The sequence below is a fragment of the Eucyclogobius newberryi genome, unplaced genomic scaffold, assembly GCF_026437365.1.
Source record: "Eucyclogobius newberryi isolate DKJ021-1_F unplaced genomic scaffold, fEucNew1.0.hap1 SCAF_9, whole genome shotgun sequence".
Taxonomy (NCBI): Eukaryota; Metazoa; Chordata; class Actinopteri; order Gobiiformes; family Gobiidae; genus Eucyclogobius; species Eucyclogobius newberryi.
In genome coordinates, this window is record NW_027316532.1 from 21,387,477 (window position 1) to 21,409,746 (window position 22,270).

At 43.2% G+C, this 22,270-nt stretch overlaps 1 protein-coding gene across 1 annotated transcript in view; it reads left to right on the plus strand.

Moving 5' to 3' along the window:
• The window catches only part of myo1f (myosin IF), a gene marked incomplete at its 5' end in the record, with an annotated part of 58,309 nt that overhangs the window by 22,701 nt on the left and 13,338 nt on the right, over positions 1-22,270 (plus strand). The window contains 9 exons of the mRNA XM_072438052.1: positions 4,426-4,557; positions 7,302-7,436; positions 14,538-14,670; positions 18,017-18,213; positions 18,277-18,357; positions 19,014-19,100; positions 19,186-19,272; positions 19,964-20,131; positions 21,481-21,566. Of these exons, the coding sequence (XP_072294153.1) occupies positions 4,426-4,557; positions 7,302-7,436; positions 14,538-14,670; positions 18,017-18,213; positions 18,277-18,357; positions 19,014-19,100; positions 19,186-19,272; positions 19,964-20,131; positions 21,481-21,566 (1,106 nt within the window). The remainder of the gene's footprint in view (positions 1-4,425; positions 4,558-7,301; positions 7,437-14,537; positions 14,671-18,016; positions 18,214-18,276; positions 18,358-19,013; positions 19,101-19,185; positions 19,273-19,963; positions 20,132-21,480; positions 21,567-22,270) is intronic.

A 22,270-nucleotide genomic window follows, 5' to 3' on the forward strand; every position in this document is an offset into this window, starting at 1 on the left:
GGAGTTTGTTAAAGTGTGAAGCATAAATTTGAACATTTCAAGGATTTGGCGTTTTTCCCATTTGTGACAGTATATTTGCAGCTCCACGGCACAGAGACCGTAGCACTTAAAATCAAAATATGGATAACTTTTGATGCCGGCTTGTGTAGATGATTTTCCCCAAATATGAGTTTGATCGGACAATCGCCCTAGGAGGAGTTTGTTAAAGTGTGAAGCGTAAAAATGTGGTGATTTGAGCGATTTTGCGATTTTCCCATAAGGATAACATGGGATGTTTCTGTCATCGCTACGGTTACGCCGTACAAAATATGACTTTGGCTCTCATACTTTTATGATCAGGATGGCAAATTAGAATTTAGTGCAAAATGTCATGTCATTTGGAAAAACTCTGTTGTTTATAGGCCACTCTGAAGGCCAAATAGTCAGAATTCTGGGAAACGTTTGCGGCTCCGTCGCACAGAGACCGTAAAAGTTATCCTTAAAATTTTGATAACTTTAGATGCACCACTTGTCTAGAGGACGTACACCGATTTTGAGGTTGGTGGGCAAAACGCACTAGGAGGAGTTCGTTTCGGCATGGGCTAGTTCACTGTACTTGCCAGGGGCGACGGTACGCCCGCATGCTTGGTCAGACAGTTGCAACGCTGCCTTCGGCAATAGGCCCTCCGCCCTGCTGGGGCTCGGGCTTAATAATAAAAAATATAGCCGCAAGCGGCAATGATCGGCCCTCGCCACGCCGCCGCCACACCGCCGCCACGCCGAAAGAGGAGGGGGCGCTAACGCGCCCCAATTGTCCTTTTATTACGCCTACTGCTGAATCTGTGACGCTGTCACATCTTCTCCCCTTTGTTTTACCATCAAAAAGTAATTTGAATTTGAATTCTTGGCAAAATGTGCGGCTTTGCCGCACAGACACCGTGACTCTTTGAATAAAAATGTGGATAACTTTTGATGGTCCACCCCTGAAGATGAGTCTCACCAAATTTCAGGTTAATATGTCTAACGCCCTAAGAGGAGTTTGTGAAAGTCTAAAGTGTAAACATGTTCTGGCGATTTCCCCATTGGAATAACATGGAAGGTTTCGGTCATCGTTACGGCAAAGCCATAACAATTATGACATGAGTCATTGACTTTTTTGATGGGGATGCCAAAATTGAGTTGTGTGTCAAATTTCATATAATTTCGCAAAACTAAATATTTAACCTCCATATAAAATCTGTAGGGGGCGCTGTGGCTCCAAATTAATTTATTTCACTTCAAGTAGGTTTAGGGCAAAGAGTTTAACAACTGATTCTAATTTGACGCAATTCGGACTTTATCTGCGCAAACGGCAGAAATGTTAAATTTGGGAGATTTCTGAAATTCTTGCTACAGTTTGCGGCTTCGCCGCACAGAGACCGTGAGAGGTATCAATGTAATTTGGATAACTTTTGATGTCCCACTCCTCAGTAGCATTTTCACCAAATTTCAGCTTTTTAGGGCCACCGCCCTGGGAGGAGTTCGTAAAAGTACGACGTTTGGAAAAACTCCGAAGTCATGTTTAGCCATTTTTGAAGCAATATGGCCGACATTTGGTTGGGCGGACGGCATTGCCGTAATAATATTTTTTACTTCTCTTGTCACCATCTACCTCTGCGCCAAATTTCATGATTCTACGATCAGATTTTTTTGGGGTCATTTCCCATCTCTCAATGCATTTTTGGTACATTTGGGGGCGCTGACGCGCCAATTTTTTTTATTTTAGAAAAGGAAAATAGCCAGAATGTAGAGAGGCACGATTTTTAGAGGTTTGCAATTTTTTGTGACTTTTCGTCAATGTTCACTGGGTGAAAAATAGGGGGGTCGGTCCCGAGAAGAAAGAAAGAAAGTAAGAAAGAAGAAAGAAGAAAGAATAATATTCCGATGCGAAAACAATGTTTCCCATTTTCCAAATATCATAAACTATACATTTTCGGAAAGCGCTCGCGCTTTCCTACCTCATGGTGTGGGTCCCTGGTCACTGACGGGTACTTTCGTTAATTTTGAGTGGGCTCCGCCCACTTTGTGTTTTTGGCCCTCTATACAGTAATAATGTTCAATTTTTGCATTACATGCTTATATGCACGGAACATGCAAGATATGGGGAACGTATTCGTGAGCTACTTAGCGCAAATGAGTGCTTTATATGGGGATCCCAATTTAAAGTGCTCGTTTAGTGCGCACTTTTGCACGGGCTTCGCCCGTTTACAACGGTAAAGTTCCATTTTCCTGCTACTAATTAGTATGCACGGGGCGTGCATGAGTGAAGGAGTGCGTTAGTGAGTGTTTGGAAGTGGGCGAGCGCTTCGCGCTCGATTTCGTGCGCACTACGTGCGCACTTTCGCAGCCATGCTTTGCACGGCCTTACGAGATTAATAGGCCTCTCGCCAGCTTGTGGCGCTCGGGCCTAATAAAAAAAAAATAATAATATTTTTAGCAAAAACAATATAGCCGTTTCCACTATAACAACAAATTATACATCGTTTGAAAGCTCTAAGCCTTCCCGATGCCGCCATGGGGTGGAATCATCATTACGAGCGCTTACGCGCTCGTCACTCCCTTTCCCGTCGGGGTGCCCCACCCACTCCCCATAGACTTCCATTGATTTGAGCAGATACAAGCATGGCCCATGCCTGCGGCATGGATTCTCGCGTACGGGACGATGCCAGGAGGGTTTTTGGAGGAATGCAGCGCTTCGCGCTGCTGTTGTCAACAATGAGTGAATGGACTACGCCCATTCACTCATTGTTGACTATTTCTGTCATAGCAGGAGTAAGTATGCATGATCCATGCCTTCGGCATGGGCTAGTTCATTGTACTTGCTAGGGGCGACGGGGTACCGGTCAGACAGTTGCAACGCTGCCTTCGGCAGCGTTGCGGGAGCAATAGGCCCTCCGCCCTGCTGGTGCTCGGGCCTAAATAAAGAAAAATAGCTTTCTATAGCCTAGTAATAGTTATTTGTGGTAGCATGTGAAAGTCATGATGACATTTGATGGTGGTGCAATGGGTTATTACATCATTTTGGTAAATTTGGTACATTTACAAGAAGGAGAAATCATTGCCCAGGGCCCATGCTGCGATCTCGAAAGCAATAAAAAAAGCTGTCTTAATGTTTTGTGGACCTGATTAAAAAATCTGGGGTACCGGATACGGCCCGCAGGCCACATCTTTGGCCAGTAGTGTAAATGTGAAATTCAACAGTACTAAATGAATATATTGATAGTACATTTACGTTTAACCAGGCTCTGGAATGAGGACAAGTCGTTCTGAAGCTCATTATTATTTTATTTTTCATCTTTATTTAACCAGGAAAGTCCCATTGAAATGAAATCTCTTAAAGAGCAGCACAGTCACACATTTAGACACAGCATTTCCCCTTAAAACATTTACAAAGCATAGATCCCATTTCCAGATCAACATAGATTTAAACTGTCCAGTTCTTTTAGTTTCCAGACCGTTTGTAAGTAATTCCATTGAATGTTGAAGGAGCAGAATATTGACTTTACTCTGAGCGAACACTTGGAGTCTCGAGATGGCAGAGAAACTGTTTTTTATGTTGAATAAATGTGGAAATGGATCTGGAGGAGCAGACACATGACACTCTTTAAAATAAACACGTCCAGCGCTGCCAACACGCGTGTGCAGCTCATATGTGAGTCCGAGGCTTTCAGTCTGTGATGAATTGCAGAGACAGAGATGGGAAAAGTCCAAGAACGTCAGAGTGTAAGGTCACCGCGGCATCCAAACCTTTATGAGCTGCAGGTTAGAAGTGGACGATACTGACACAAATGTATATCTTTTCTTGCTTTCTCGCAGTAGCCCCATAACATTATTCAAACAATAATATGTCCAATCCAACAGAAATGCATTAATTGAGGTTTAATTATCAGACAAATGTAAAATTACCTTGTACCTTTTATAGCTTTCCCCCCCTTTTTTTTAAAGTGCTCTTTTTTTGTAGCATTTTAATACCAATAAGATTATTTGCACATCTTCAAAACAACAAAATACAGTAAATGTCGATACATTTCCCACCTCGAGCTGAAGTACATCATTAGATAACTTTTAATAATATGTATACTAACTCCATTTATTCCCGTCGCTAAAATTTTAAAATGTTCTGTCGTTACATACAAACGTGTACCTAAAGTGAGATCATGTTACTTTTGTGTATTTGATGATAATGTTACTTTTGTGTATTTGATGTGTTTAAAGTACTTGGACTGTGATGTTGGACTTGGCCTTGTCTCGTGCACACAGAATCCTCTTTTCACACCTACAAACCATAAGCATTTGCTCTTCTACGAAACCTATTTATAAGAATCGAACAGAGCTATGTTTTTTTTAAGTATCTTAGCAACATACTCAACATACTCTTATTTTCTCCTCTTTCCTTTTTTTTTTTAGGGAAAATATTTTGAAATCCAGTTCAGCCGAGGAGGAGAACCTGACGGCGGCAAAATATCAAACTTCTTATTGGAAAAGTCTCGAGTTGTGAGTCAAAACGAGAACGAGAGGAACTTCCACATCTATTATCAGGTCAGACTTAAACCTACTGTACATACAACAGCCTACATACAACAACAGCATACATACATCATCCTACATACATCATCCTACATACAACATCCTACATACAACAGTCTACATACAACATCCTACATACAACAGTCTACATACAACAGCCTACATACAACAGCCTACATACAACAGTCTACATACAACATCCTACACACAACAGCCTACATACAACATCCTACATACAACAGTCTACATACAACAGCATACATACATCATCCTACATACAACATCCTACATACAACAGTCTACATACAACAGTCTACATACAACATCCTACATACAACATCCTACATACAACATCCTACATACAACAGCCTGCATACAACAGTCTACATACAACATCCTACATACAACATCCTACATACAACAGCCTGCATACAACAGTCTACATACAACATCCTACATACAACAGTCTACATACAACAGTCTACATACAACAGCATACATACATCATCCTACATACATATTTCCTACATATAACATCCTACATACAACAGCCTACATACAACAGCATACATACAACATCCTACATACAACAGTCTACATACAACATCCTACATACAACAGTCTACATACAACAGCATACATACATCATCCTACATACATATTTCCTACATATAACATCCTACATACAACAGCCTACATACAACAGCATACATACAACATCCTACATACAACAGTCTACATACAACAGCATACATACAACATCCTACATACAACAGTCTACATACAACAGTCTACATACAACAGTCTACATACAACATCCTACATACAACAGCCTACATACAACATCCTACATACAACATCCTACATACAACAGCCTGCATACAACAGTCTACATACAACATCCTACATACAACAGTCTACATACAATAGTCTACATACAACAGTCTACATACAACAGCCTACATACAACAGTCTACATACAACAGCATACATACATCATCCTACATACAACAGTCTACATACAACAGCCTACATACAACAGCCTACATACAACATCCTACATACAACAGCATACATACATCATCCTACATACAACAGTCTACATACAACGGCCTACATACAACAGCCTACATACAACATCCTACATACAACAGTCTACATACAACAGTCTACATACAACATCCTACACACAACAGCCTACATACAACATCCTACATACAACAGTCTACATACAACAGCATACATACATCATCCTACATACAACATCCTACATACAACAGTCTACATACAACAGCATACATACATCATCCTACATACAACATCCTACATACAACAGCCTACATACAACATCCTACATACAACAGTCTACATACAACAGCATACATACAACAGTCTACATACAACATCCTACATACAACAGCCTACATACAACAGTCTACATACAACATCCTACATACAACATCCTACATACAACAGTCTACATACAACAGCATACATACATCATCCTACATACAACATCCTACATACAACAGCCTACATACAACATCCTACATACAACAGTCTACATACAACAGCATACATACAACAGTCTACATACAACATCCTACATACAACAGCCTACATACAACAGTCTACATACAACATCCTACATACAACAGCCTACATACAACATCCTACATACAACAGTCTACATACAACATCCTACATACAACAGTCTACATACAACAGTCTACATACAACATCCTACATACAACAGTCTACATACAACAGCCTACATACAACAGTCTACATACAACATCCTACATACAACAGTCTACATACAACAGCATACATACATCATCCTACATACATCATCCTACATACAACATCCTACATACAACAGCATACATACAACATCCTACATACAACATCCTACATACATCATCCTACATACAACAGCCTGCATACAACAGTCTACATAGAACAGTCTACATACAACATCCTACATACAACAGCCTACATACAACATCCTACATACAACAGCATACATACATCATCCTACATACAACAGCCTACATACAACAGCCTGCATACAACAGTCTACATACAACAGTCTACATACAACATCCTACATACAACAGTCTACATACAACATCCTACATACAACAGTCTACATACAACAGTCTACATACAACAGCCTACATACAACAGTCTACATACAACAGCCTGCATACAACAGTCTACATACAACAGCCTACATACAACAGCCTACATACAACAGCCTACATACAACAGTCTACATACAACAGCATACATACATCATCCTACATACAACAGCCTACATACAACATCCTACATACAACAGTCTACATACAACAACAGCATACATACATCATCCTACATACAACATCCTACATACAACAGCCTACATACAACAGCCTACATACAACAACAGCATACATACATCATCCTACATACATCATCCTACATACAACATCCTACATACAACAGTCTACATACAACAGTCTACATACAACAGGCTACATACAACATCCTACATACAACATCCTAAATACAACATCCTACATACAACATCCTACATACAACATCCTACATACAACAGTCTACATACAACAGCCTACATACAACAGCCTACATACAACAGTCTACATACATCATCCTACATACATTATCCTACATACAACAGCCTACATACAACAGTCTACATACAGCAGTGAATGAGTTTGAACATGTGTTGTGCGTTGTGTGTTCTGCAGCTGCTAGAGGGCGCCAATGCACAACAGAAGGAAGGCCTGGGCATAATGACTCCAGACTATTACTGCTACCTCAACCAGTCTGGCACCTACAAAGTGGATGGGACCAATGACAGCAAAGACTTCCAGGAGACCATGGTAACCACACAACACATTACACACTACACACAATGCACAATGCACAACACACAACACACTACACACAATGCACAACACACAACACACTACACACAATACACTATACACAATACACAACACACTACACACTACACACAACACACAACACACAACACACTACACACAATACAAAACACACAACACACTACACACTACACACAACACACAACACCCTACACACAATATCCACTCACCCACTAAGCGGCACTGGATGTATTTTCTACAGTGAAAAACATAGAAAAATATACTTGTCTGAGCTTGCATCTCCACAAACCTGACTCGTACTTTGCCTGGAAGAGCCTCCACCGGCTCGTCTCCATGGAAATGTTGTACCTTTGGCTGTTATATTCCACTGTATTGATCACACCTACCTGTCTCAATGGAGACTGTTCAGTTGTTTTTGGACGTCTGATACACACATTTTAATTTAATTCATTTTAGTGCTAATAGAACTAGTAATAATAATAATAACATTGCACACATTGCACACATGTATACACATTGCACACATTGCACACATTGCACACATGTATACACATTGCACACATTGCACACATTGCACACATGTATACACATTGCACACATTGCACACATGTATACACATTGCACACATTGCACACATGTATACACATTGCACACATTGCACACATGTATACACATTGCACACATTGCACACATGTATACACATTGCACACATTGCACACATTGCACACATGTATACACATTGCACACATTGCACACATTGCACACATGTATACACATTGCACACATTGCACACATGTATACACATTGCACACATGTATACACGTTGCACACATTGCACACATGTATACACATTGCACACATTGCACACATTGCACACATTGCACACATTGCACACATTGCACACATGTATACACATTGCACACATTGCACACATTGCACACATTGCACACAATGCACACATGTATACACATTGCACACATGTATACACATTGCACACATTGCACACATGTATACACTTTGCACACATGTATACACATTGCACACATGTATACACTTTGCACACATGTATACACATTGCACACATGTATACACATTGCACACATTGCACACATTGCACACATGTATACACATTGCACACATGTATACACATTGCACACATTGCACACATTGCACACATGTATACACATTGCACACATGTATACACATTGCACACATGTATACACATTGCACACATTGCACACATTGCACACATGTATACACATTGCACACATGTATACACATTGCACACATGTATACACATTGCACACATGATAAGCCGGAAGGGAGTGGGAAGAAGAAACGTCACTGTTTTGCCTGAAATGTTCCACATTAAACTGATCTATTTCCATGGAAACAAGTAGGTACCACTACAGACCAATTTACAGGGCAGATCTGTGTAGAGGCGTCCATGCTCGTAGTTAGAAGTTTTTTTATTTCTTAATGGCTGTAGCTGAATAAATGCCCAATAGATGAGTTTAATGTCACACTGCGTAACATTTCAGGCAGACTTCCACTAGAAAAGACACATTAAAGGTGAGAATGTGATTTTAAATATACTGAAGCTATAAAGTGATGCAGAGGTGCTGAGGGTTCACACTCTTTTTTATAGTTATATTGTCATTTTGACTTTAACCACGTGTTTGGAGTCATTGTCTCTGTGTCATTGATTAGATATTCCTCTTAAGGACCCTCCTCCTCTTCTTATCCTTTGAAAAACATTTCTTCTGGAAGTGACCACAAACAAACCGGGACATCTGGCTCTTTCTGTGTTTACTCTGGTCCATGCATCGCTCTGGTTTTACATGTTTTTTTCCCCCTTGAAAAAACAATTTCCACATAAGCTTTTTTCAACCGGCCAGTACATTCTCCTTTTTAAAATCGACTAATTGGAAATCATTGATAAATAAGGCCTCTAATATTAAACAGACAATGCAGAGTTTTATTGAAAATGGTGAATATCTGGTTTTAATTTGTGGCAAAATAAGATGTGATTTGTTAACGTGAAAATAACATTTCACTTGGTGTAACCCTACCAAATTTTTTCAAGTCGGTAGGTAGGAAAGTAAATTCTTTATTTTTTTTATTTTACTTTAAAGCGTAAAAAAAAAATCCAAATTTGTATATAGAATTTATTGATAATTTGCCTATGAAATTAAGTTATATAAATATCAAAAGAGATGCTACCGTAAATGTACAAAACAAAAAAATGAATAAGTCCACCCAATAAACTATTTTTATACAGGACAAATGATTTTATTTCTTGGTCATCACATATGACAAATTCTGCATATTTCAGTTCACTGTCAAATCCCGTTTTTTCTACTCTGCCAGTGACACGCAGTGACCGCCAGGGGTCATGCTTCAACTGACAATGAGTTGAACGTTCTCCGCTCGTGTTAAGTTTCATTTTCATTTCTTTTTCGGCTTCGTAATATTTTTAGCGAGTTCCAGTGACACAAAATTATTCAACACGTCGATTTTTGGAAAAAACGGTCGGTGAGTTGGCGAAATATAAGAAAAATAAAAGAATTTGGCATAATTTTGACAAAATGCTGATATTTTTTTTCATCCATCCATCCATCAATCCATCATCTGCCGCTTTATCCGGGGCCGGGTCGCGGGGGCAGCAGTCTGAGCAGGGACTCCCAGACTTCCTTCTCCCCAGACACTTCCTCTAACTCCTCCGGGGGGATCCCGAGGCGTTCCTAGGCCAGCCGAGAGACATAGTCTCTCCAGCGTGTCCTGGGTCTTCCCCGGGGCCTCTTCCCGGTGGGACATGCCTGAAACACCTCCCGAGGGAGGCGCCCAGGAGGCATCCGGAACAGATGCCCGAGCCACCTCAGCTGGCTCCTCTCGACGTGGAGGAGCAGCGGCTCTACTTCGAGCTCCCCCCGTGTGGCCGAGCTCCTCACCTTATCTCTAAGGGAGCGCCCAGCCACACGGCGGAGGAAACTCATTTCGACCGCTTGTATCCGCGATCTTGTTCTTTCGGTCACTACCCAAAGCTCATGACCATAGGTGAGGGTAGGAACGTAGACCGACCGGTAAATAGAGAGCTTTGCCTTTCGGCTCAGCTCCCTCTTCACCACAACAGTCCGATGCAGCGACTGCATCACTGCAGCCGCTGCACCAATCCGCCTGTCGATCTCACGCGCCATCCTTCCCTCACTCGTGAACAAGACCCCGAGATACTTGAACTCCTCCACTTGGGGCAAGGACACCCCACCCACCTGGAGAGGGCAAGCCACCTTTTTCCGGTCGAGAACCATGGCCTCGGATTTGGAGGTGCTGATTCTCATCCCAGCCGCTTCACACTCGGCTGCAAACCGTCCCAGTGCATGTTGCAGGTCCGGGTTTGATGGAGCCATCAGGACAACATCGTCTGCAAACAGCAGAGATGAGATCCTGTGGTCCCCAAACCGGACACCCTCCGACCCCCGACTGCGCCTAGAAATTCTGTCCATAAAAATTATGAACAGAACCGGTGACAAAGGGCAGCCCTGGCGGAGTCCAACATGCACTGGGAACAGGTCTGACTTACTGCCGGCAATGCGAACACAGCTCCTGCTCCGGTCATACAGGGACCGGACAGCCCTGAGCAAAGGGCCCCGGACCCCATACTCCCGAAGCACCCCCCAAAGGACACCCCGAGGGACACGGTCGAAAGCCTTCTCCAGATCCACAAAGCACATGTGGACTGGTTGGGCAAACTCCCATGAACCCTCGAGCACCCGATGGAGGGTATAGAGCTGGTCCAGTGTTCCACGACCGGGACGAAAACCACTCTGCTCCTCCTGAATCCGAGGTTCGACTATCGGTCGGATTCTCCTCTCCAGTACCTTGGAATAGACCTTACCTGGGAGGCTGAAGAGTGTGATCCCTCTGTAGTTGGAACACACCCTCCGGTCCCCCTTCTTGAACAGAGGGACCACCACCCCGGTCTGCCAGTCCAGAGGCACGGTCCCCGAACGCCACGCGATGTTGCAGAGACGTGTCAACCAAGACAGTCCTACAACATCCAGATACTTTAGGTACTCAGGGCGGATCTCATCCACCCCCGGAGCCCTGCCACCGAGGAGTTTGCGGACAACCTCAGTGACTTCAGCTTGGGTGATGGATGAGCCAGCCTCCGAGTCCCCGGTCTCTACTTCCTCTTCGGAAGACGTGACTGAGGGATTAAGGAGATCCTCAAAGTATTCCTTCCACCGTCCGACGACATCCCCAGTCGAGGTCAGCAGGCCTCCACCCGCACCGTAAACGGTGTTGGTGAGACACTGCTTCCCCCTCCTGAGGCGCCGGACGGTTTGCCAGAATTTCTTTGGTGCCGACCGATAGTCCTCCTCCATGGCCTCCACGAACTCCTCCCAGGCCCGGGTTTTTGCCTCTGCGACAGCACGAGCCGCGGCTCGCTTGGCCTGCCGATACCCCTCGATGACCTCCGGAGACCTACAAGCCAGAGTGGCCTGATAGGCCTCCTTCTTCAGTCTGACGGCATCCCTTACTTCCGGTGTCCACCACCGGGTTCGGGGGTTGCCGCCACGACAGGCACCGGAGACCTTGCGACCACAACTCCGAGCAGCCGCATCAACAATGGAGGCGGAGAACATGGTCCACTCGGACTCAATGTCCCCAGCCTCCCCTGGGACATGGGAGAAGCTCTCCCGGAAGTGCGAGTTGAATACCCTACTGACAGAGGGCTCCACTAGACGTTCCCAACAGACCCTCACAATGCGCTTGGGTCTGCCAAGTCTGTCCGGCTTCCTCCTCCGCCAGCGGATCCAACTCACCACCAGGTGGTGATCGGTTGACAACTCTGCCCCTCTCTTCACCCGAGTGTCCAAGACACGCGGCCGGAGGTCTGATGACACGACAACAAAGTCGATCATTGACCTCCGGCCTAGGGTGTCCTGGTGCCATGTGCACTGATGAACACCCTTGTGCTTGAACATGGTGTTCGTTATGGACAATCCGTGGCTAGCACAGAAGTCCAATAACTGAACACCGCTCGGGTTCAGATCGGGGAAGCCGTTCTTCCCGATCACCCCTCTCCAGGTGTCACTGTCATTGCCCACGTGGGCGTTGAAGTCCCCCAGTAGAACAACGGAGTCCCCGGTCGGTGCACTGTCCAGTACCCCTCCCAAGGACTCCAAGAAGGCCGGGTACTCTGCACTGCTGTTCGGCCCGTAGGCCGCCACAACAGTGAGAGACCTGTCCCCCACCCGAAGGCGGAGGGACGCGACCCTCTCGTTCACCGGGGTAAACTCCAACACGTGGCGGCTGAGCTGAGGGGCTATCAGCAAGCCCACACCAGCCCGCCGCCTCTCCCCGCGGGCAACACCAGAGAAGTGGAGCGTCCAGCCCCTCTCGAGGAGATGGGTTCCAGAGCCCAAACTGTGCGTGGAGGTGAGGCCGACTATATCTAGTCGGTATCGCTCAACCTCCCGCACAAGCTCAGGTTCTTTCCCCCCCAGCGAGGTGACATTCCATGTCCCCAGAGTTAGTCTCTGTGTCTGGAGATCTGGTCGCCGAGGCCCCTGCCGTCGACTGCCGCCCAGATCTCTCTGCACCGGCCCCTTATGGATCCTCCTGCGGGTGGTGGGCCCACGGGAGGGCAGCCCCACGTCGCTCTTTCGGGCTGTGCCCGGCCGGGCCCCGTGGGGTAAGACCCGGCCACCAGGCGCTCGCCATGGAGCACCCATCCCAGGATATTTTTTTTCAGTCGGCTATAATTTTGACGGCTCGGTCGGGTTACGGCAAACAGACATATTATTTTGCTCTGCCTTAGTGTAATAAACATTTCTTAAATCTAAGGTTTTTCTGAATGCACCAAAAACAGTCATTGTGACGTCTGTAGAGGATGGGAGGGCTTATCTCAATGAGATGCAAATGACCCCCCCTGTGACTCTGGGCTAACTCAGGTGAGAATCTTTAGAGGCTAAAGCAAAGTTCCACTTGCAGTCTCATGCCAATAACATACAAAAAATGTAAACATGTAAAGTATATTAATACAATCACTCATCCAGTCATTCATTTAGTAAGTTAGTTCTACTTGAGTATTATTTAGTTTGAAGTAAAAGTACTCTTACTCTTACTTTTACTGTGTTTGTGACAAATCGTTATGTTGACAATATTAAACGATAGAACATTATCTGTATTTACACCTTGTCTTTACGATCATATTGTGACCTAAATCATAAATAAATCATCTTGACATCCCTGCACTGAAATGAAGCAAAGGATCATGAATTTATGACGATATAATGACATGATATTATACAGTAATTTTTTGGGGGACTACTTGATCATTTTATTTTAAAGTAACATCACTCTACTCGAGTACACATTCTGGCCACTCGATCCACCTCTTGTGTGTAAATGTCAAATATACATCGCTCCTACTGCTGTTTGTACGATTATGTGCATTTTTGTCATTCTTAAATCTTAAAGCGCCCCCTACAGGTTGGACGACTCATTGAACGAAAATGCAGTTAAGATAAATATGTTTTGAATTTTGCGAAAATTATAAAAATGTCATCATAGAAGAGCACATTTTTAGGTTGATAATTTCACTTCCTGTTTGTGATTGATGACATCACACTAGGAAATTACCAGCGAACACTGGTCCAAAACTCATCTAATGTCACTTTTTTTTATGTGACAAAGAAAAACATATGAGAGCGACTTAATTTTGTTGAATTAATGTTTAGAGGGTTAAAAAAGTTGTTTCTTTGTGTAAATTATGTATATGTATAAACTTTCACTGGAGCGATGGTGTGATGTCACTTCTTGTCATTTTCTACAGATTTTTCAACGTTTTCTCCACAAAAATACCTACTCGATTGGTGTAAAACTATAATTTATATGTACAACAGGTATAAACACACCAAATAAAGTCAACATTAGAAAATCGTAAAAACCTGTCATACGTGACGTGTGGTGTGACGTGTGGTGTGACGTGTGGTGTGACGTGTGGTGTGACGTGTGGTGTGACGTGTGGTGTGACGTGTCGTGTGACGTGTTGTGTGCTGTGGCCCGCAGGAGGCCATGCGTGTGATCGGCATCCCGGCGCAGGTCCAGGCTCAGGTGCTGCAGATCGTGGCCGGGATCCTCCATTTGGGAAACATCAGCTTCATCGAGGCGGGAAACTACGGCCAAGTGGAGAGCACGGACCGTGAGCTCGACGCACAAACACACACACAGACACACTCAAACACACACACAAGCACACTCAAACACACACACACACACACAGAGACACACTCAAACACACACACAAGCACACACAAACGCACACACACACACAAACACACACACACACACACGCACACAAACACACACACACACAAGCACACTCAAACACACACACACACACACACACACACAAGCACACTCAAACACACACACACACACACACAGACACACTCAAACACACACACAAGGACACTCAAACACACACACACACACACAAACACACACACACACACACACAAACACACGCCCAGCATCAAACGCTCAGTCAATAATAAACGCAGTCAATTTAGTTTAGCACAAAAGAGACGTCCGTCGTGACACACAGGAAGCTCTATTGTCGTTGTCAAGGGATTTTTCTAGGTGAACTTTTCCCTTACTGACCTTAAGGTTGCGATTGTTTTGTCTTTAGTGCATATGACATTTAGATTAGAGATTTCACTAAATCGCAGTGAACACAATTACATTTCAGATTTTACTGCACATATTTTGCCTGTTTGTCCGCAGTTTGACCGTTTTTGTAAAGTTCATGATTGTACTTCCTGGTTGGTCATGAGCTGCAAATACGACATAGGTGGAGGTAATTCCACAGTGGTGACCTAGCAACCACACTGTAAACAAGAGCCACAGTCCACATAAATCCACATAAATTACACAACAGTTAAGATTTTACACACATAATACCACACAACACATTTGTTCTGCTGAATGAACGTTTGAACTAACTGAGTGTAACTAGCATTTTTACTCAAGTTTGTCAGAAAAAATATAATATCCCATTTTTCTTTTTTGCTAAAACATGGCTTGGATTTTGAGTTAAGTATTGCACAAAAATGACTGGATTGTCAAATGTATATCACTTTATATAGTCTGAATTATTACATTGAACGTGTATTTTCTTTGTTTTCACTTACCGTATTTTCAGGACTATACGTCGCACCAGCCAAAAAAATGCATAATAGAAAAGAAAAAAAACATATATAAGTTGCACTGGAGTATAAGTCGCATTTTTGGGGGAAATTTAAGACCAAGAACAGACATTTCATCATGAAATGCATTTTAAACGCTAACACCTTCAGCTACATGACGCACAGACAGAACTGTGGTAAGTGTCTGGTATGTTAACGTAACATATTAACAGTTATTCAGATAACTATAGCATAAAGAACATGCTAACAAGTTTACCAAAGCATCAGTATTACCCCAAATCACTAAATCCATTGAATTCTTCTTCCTCTGTGTCACTTCTAAACAACTCCACAAACTCCAGAGGTAGAGGAAGTGCAGATTCTTCTTCTGCGTCGCTTAGAGCCTAGAGCGCCCTCTTGTGGTTGCCAGTGTGAAAGGAATTAACATAATGACATGCGGTTGCCAGTGTGAAAATAACTAATAATCTCACACTAATAATATTTTCCGGACTTATAGTCCGGAAAATACGGACTTATAGTCCGGAAAATACGGTACCTCTTTTTGCAGCTTATTTACTGGTATCTTATTGATGCTATACATAGTTATTTAAATTCAGTATATCTTCAAAACAATACTCTCAATATTAACGTGAATTGCATATTGCTCAACTCTGCACTCGTCCAAACCAACGTCTGGAATTAACATCTGAGATTAATTGTAGAATAACTGCCACGTAATAACAATAATTAGCTTCAAATGTCAACTGTAAAATGTTTTTTTAAATCTTGTAAGTGAGCAGATGTTTCCACTGTTGTGCTGTAAAGGAGCAGTGTCTGTCCTCGGGGAAATGAGTAACCCTAAGTTGAGTATTAGAGTCAAACAACACTGGTACTGACTGTTTGTCCGGTCCCGCGCTCGTTGCTCCGCGTTTCACCGCGGTTAATTGGTGTTTACCTTTTGAGAGTCGAACGTTTCGCTGCGCTCGTGTGGTAGAGGCGTTTAGAGGTTTCAATTCAAACTACTGTGAAAGACGATTCGTTGTCACGGAAAACGTTGGGATGAATGATGCTAATCGGGGTGATTTTAACGATAATATTAACGCACACTATGTCATGATAATCACTTCTTTGTGTGTAATAAAAATGCTTTTTCTAATAATTTGCAGCATTAGGTAATACTCCGCAGTTACTACATATCGGGAAAGTGTTTCGAAAATGTGGCTGTCCCATGACAATGTAATTATGTGGAAACGGAGAAAACTAAAATGACTAAAATATAGTCAACACAATTATATTTCCGATTTTGCAAACATTTTCTGTTTGTCCCCAGTTTGACAATTTTTTGTAAAGTTTATAATTCTTCTTCCTGGTTGGACATGTACAGCAAATATGACGTAGATAGAGGTAATTCCACAACTGTTACCTAGCAACCAGACTGTAAATAAGAGCCAAAATCCACATAAATGACACAACAGTTATGATTTGACACACAATAATACAATATAACACCTTTATTTTGTTAAATGATGGTTAAAACTGTAAGAAAAGTGTGTCCGTTAAATGTAAACTGTCTGTGTTTTCAACGGCACGTCGCACATTGATGACATCACAGAGGGCTTCTGTTTTAGAACTCAGCTCTACTTCCTGTCATTTTTTAACTTTTATTTTTCAACATTTCTTCACAAACTGCAACTAAACAGAAGTAAAACTATGATAGAGATTTATCACAGGTTCTATCCCACCAAACTAAGTCATAATTAGAAAAACAGGAGAACCTTCACATAGACGTTAAGTGAACAGTTATGCAGCTACATTCTTGAAAAATGCTCCTCAACATTTCAGTGCTATTTTCAGTCAAATTTCTGTCCCTGGAGCTTTTGTTTCACTCAAATTAACTTTACAGGGCCAATGTAAAGTGAAAGTAGTTTCTCTGTTACTCTGTTGAGGTTAGCTAGCTTGTTAGCAAACTTAAACTGCCGTATAACAATAGAGCCGGTGATTGTGACATCGCTCATCATACAATTTTCAATGTTCAACCAATGGAGATTTTATTACTAAACTCTGCATTCACTCCAAAGTATTATTCTAACACTATAGATACATGTATTCAGCTGTAGTGGCTCAGCAGTTTATCACGTTGTTCCATGGCCTTTTGTTTACTTTTTACATGGTTTTGGCTAATGTATATTTCTGCACGTTTAGCACACCCTGGATTTCCATGGTAACAGGTGTTTTTGAGGTTCCATCCTGAGCTCTATTACTTTCCTCAACAAAAAACAAACTCAGAAACCTCTCATTTATGTTTTGCTGCTGATCTCATTTTTCCAGTAATCGGACTCAATGGTCGTTTCTCCGTTGCAGTGTTGGCTTTCCCGGCGTACCTGTTGGGTATCGACCCCAGCCGGCTCCAGGACAAACTCACCAGCCGAAAGATGGACTCCAAATGGGGGGGAAAGTCCGAGTCCATCAACGTGACCCTGAACCAGGAGCAGGCCACGTACACTCGGGACGCCCTGGCCAAAGCGCTCTATGCCCGGCTGTTCGATTACCTGGTCGAGGTACTGCACACGATCTAATTTATGAAAACATACATCAATTACATGACGTTTTCTTTGTTTTAGGCCATTAATAGAGCGATACAGAAGCCACACGAAGAATTTAGTATTGGAGTTCTGGACATTTACGGTTTTGAGATCTTCCAGGTCAGTGACTCTTTAGGACTGTTGCCATAGCAATCGAAGCACTGCAGTTGAGTAGAAACATTACATTTAGAGATATACAGTTCAAATAAAACAATTCATATGTTTTCATCTTGTAATATTTTCATAAACAAATCATTGTCTTAAATTTGGACATAAAAAATCGGAAAAATGGATAAATCCGGGTTTAAATCTCGTACTTAATTTTGGTGAAAAAATCTATAAATGTTTTTGTTTTTTTTAACATATATATCTTAGTATTTCATTAAACTAATAAAAACTGGTGTAAAAGTTCACATTTGAATAAATCAAGCTTAAAATGCCGTAATAACTCAAAATAAGGGACTATATTAAGAATATTTATCAGAAACATGCTAAAACGTGCTTGTAAAAGAGGTTCATGTATCACAAATTCAACGCAAAAGTGCAAAAATATCATTACTATGCAAGTTTGTCTCTTTATTTATTTATTTAATTTAAATTGTTGAATTAGACACCTACTAAATACTGTAATTTTGTATATTTCCAAAACAACAATTACAACGCTTTACACCTTCATTCGACTGAAATATTAGGTCTTTTAAACTGCCAAAAGTCCTCAATTGTCTTAAAATGTTACTTTTTACTTTCTGATGACACTGTTTTTTCTCTCTTGAAAGAAAAATGGCTTCGAGCAGTTCTGTATCAACTTTGTCAACGAGAAACTACAGCAAATCTTTATAGAGCTGACTCTGAAGGCTGAGCAGGTCCAGATGTTTGAGTATTCATCATGTCGCACATCTTTACTATCAAAATAATGTTACACAGTGTTTTTTTTATTGTTGTTTATAGGAAGAGTATGTGCAGGAGGGAATCAAGTGGACTCCGATCGAGTATTTCAACAACAAAATAGTGTGTGACCTGATTGAAAACAAACTGGTGAGTTTCAAATGAACACAAACTCAGCTTTTCATTCAAAACTTAAATCTCTTGTGTGGCCAAAGACACTTTCCCTTTTTGGTGTTAGTTAGGTACAAACTAAATATAGTGTAGGTTTCCTCAGAGTGTTACTATTTCTCCTACAAATAGTGGATCAAAGTTAGGATTTATTTATTTATTTGCTCTGCTCTGGGAGGAACTATCAAGTCCCCGAGAACCAGTGGAGCTGCTGATCCAACCACAAATTTGATGTCATTTTCAAAAGTTAACACGTCTAAACTATTCAAACTAACAGTAATTGGTTTCTTATCCAGATTTTATGGCTCTGTTATAAATCATTTGAGGAGGTTTGATGTAAGTGGCCTGTGACCAGGAGCTGCAGCTGTGACTCAAGTGAGAAAAGAATGAACATTTAACAAGTCAGTGCAAGAAGAAGCTGCCGTCCATTTATCGCCTCTGATACTTACGAAACAGCTGTATTTGTTATGGCTGTGACAGTGAAACCTCGGGACTCTCCCTGACCATCTCCCTGACCGTCTGCCTGACCGTCTCCCTGACCGTCTGCCTGACCGTCTGCCTGATCGTCTCCCTTACCGTCTCCCTGACCGTCTCCCTGACCATCTCCCTGACCGTCTCCCTGACTGTCTCCCTGACCGTCTGCCTGACCGTCTGCCTGATCGTCTCCCTGCAGAACCCGCCTGGCATCATGTCTGTGCTGGACGATGTGTGCGCCACCATGCACGCCAAAGGAGAGGGCGCGGACGGCACGCTGCTGCAGAAGCTTCAGGCAGCCGTGGGAACACATGAGCACTTTAACAGCTGGAACTCAGGCTTCGTCATCCACCACTACGCCGGGAAGGTAAGCACTGCACCGCCACTGCACCACCACTGCACCGCCACTGCACCACCACTGCACCGCCACTGCACCACTACTGCACCACCACTACGCCCGGAAGGTAAGCGTTGCACCACCACTGCACCACTACTGCACCGCCACTGCACCACCACTGCACCACCACTGCACCACCACTGCACCGCCACTGCACCGCCACTGCACCACTACTGCACCACCACTACGCCGGGAAGGTAAGCGCTGCACCACCACTGCACCACCACTGCACCGCCACTGCACCACTACTGCACCGCCACCGCACCACCACTGCACCGCCACTGCACCACTACTGCACCACCACTGCACCACTACTGCACCACCACTGCACCACCACTGCACCGCCACTGCACCACCACTGCACCACCACTGCACCACTACTGCACCGCCACCGCACCACCACTGCACCGCCACTGCACCACTACTGCACCACCACTGCACCACTACTGCACCGCCACTGCACCACCACTGCACCGCCACTGCACCACCACTGCACCACTACTGCACCGCCACTGCACCACCACTGCACCGCCACTGCACCACCACTGCACCGCCACTGCACCACCACTGCACCGCCACTGCACCACTACTGCACCGCCACTGCACCACTACTGCACCACCACTACGCCGGGAAGGTAAGCATTGCACCACCACTGCACCACTACTGCACCGCCACTGCACCACCACTGCACCGCTACTGCACCACCACTACGCCGGGAAGGTAAGCGCTGCACCACCACTGCACCACCACTGCACCGCCACTGGACCACTACTGCACCGCCACTGCACCACCACTGCACCGCCACTGCACCACTACTGCACCGCCACTGCACCACTACTGCACCGCCACTGCACCACCACTGCACCGCCACTGCACCACCCCTGCACCACCACTATGCCTGGAAGGTAAGCACTGCACCACCACTACACCGCCACTGCACCACCATTGCACTACTACTACACTACCATGGCACCACCACTGCACCACCACTGCGCCGGGAAGGTAAACACTGCACTGTTTTCAGAGCCCGAACTGTGCATGAAGGTGAGGCCGACAATATCTAGTTGGTACCGCTAAAAAAAATAAAGAAAACAAAAAAACCTGTTAAAAGGTTTAACCTGGGTATAAAGTGATGTTTCTGCCATTTTGTGGTTACTCTTATTGTCCATTCACATCTTGTAGATAAAGTAAAGTACACACATCCTCTTCTTCTGAGAGTCACGCTTCACTTTGATTGGTTAACTCTACCTGTCACGTGTACATGTTCATTGTGATTTTGCCTGATTTCTCTGGTGTAACATGTGACTTGTTGTGGCAGGTGTCGTACGACGTGATTGGCTTCTGTGAGAGGAACCGCGACGTGCTGTTTCCTGACCTCATCGAGCTCATGCAAAGCAGTGAATAGTGAGTGCCTCGTATGAAGTGTACATGCCATTGTAAAGATGCAGTATTATGTTACAGAACTAAGTCATCCTGCTTTATGAGCACAGACTTTAATATTTGAGTTTCACTAATATACAATGCTGATCTGATTTTGTGTTTTAGAATCAGAATCAGAAAAGGTTTATTGCCATTGTCAATGAACAGAATTCACAAACATAAGAACTTGCTTTGGTGATTTGGTGCAACAACAAAAAATTAACAATGATAAAACAACCTATATAAGTCAAAAAGAAAAACGATTTAAATCGGGTAATGGATAAAAATAAAAATAGGCTTACTATGTACACAAAATTTACAGTTTACATATGTAGTGCAGAAAGTGAACAGTGCAATGAGTGGTTAAATGATGGTTAAAGTGACAGAGTTTAGGCAGTGTTCATGAGTACAACAACAGAAGGAAAGAAACTGTTCTTGTAGCGGGAGATGTATGTACCATGTGTTCAGGTTGTTTCATTTTAAACTGAAATGTGACACTGGACTTGTTTGCATTTTAGTTTTACCTAAAAACAAATCAAATCCATACAAACCTGTAGGTGTTTGTAATGTATGTGTGTTTTTTTATCATGTGCACCTGCAAAGGGGAAGTTACAGTAAATGTTTCTGATTAAAATAACATTTTATAATGAACCTTCAAGGTATTTGTACACAATCCTCAAAAAATGAAG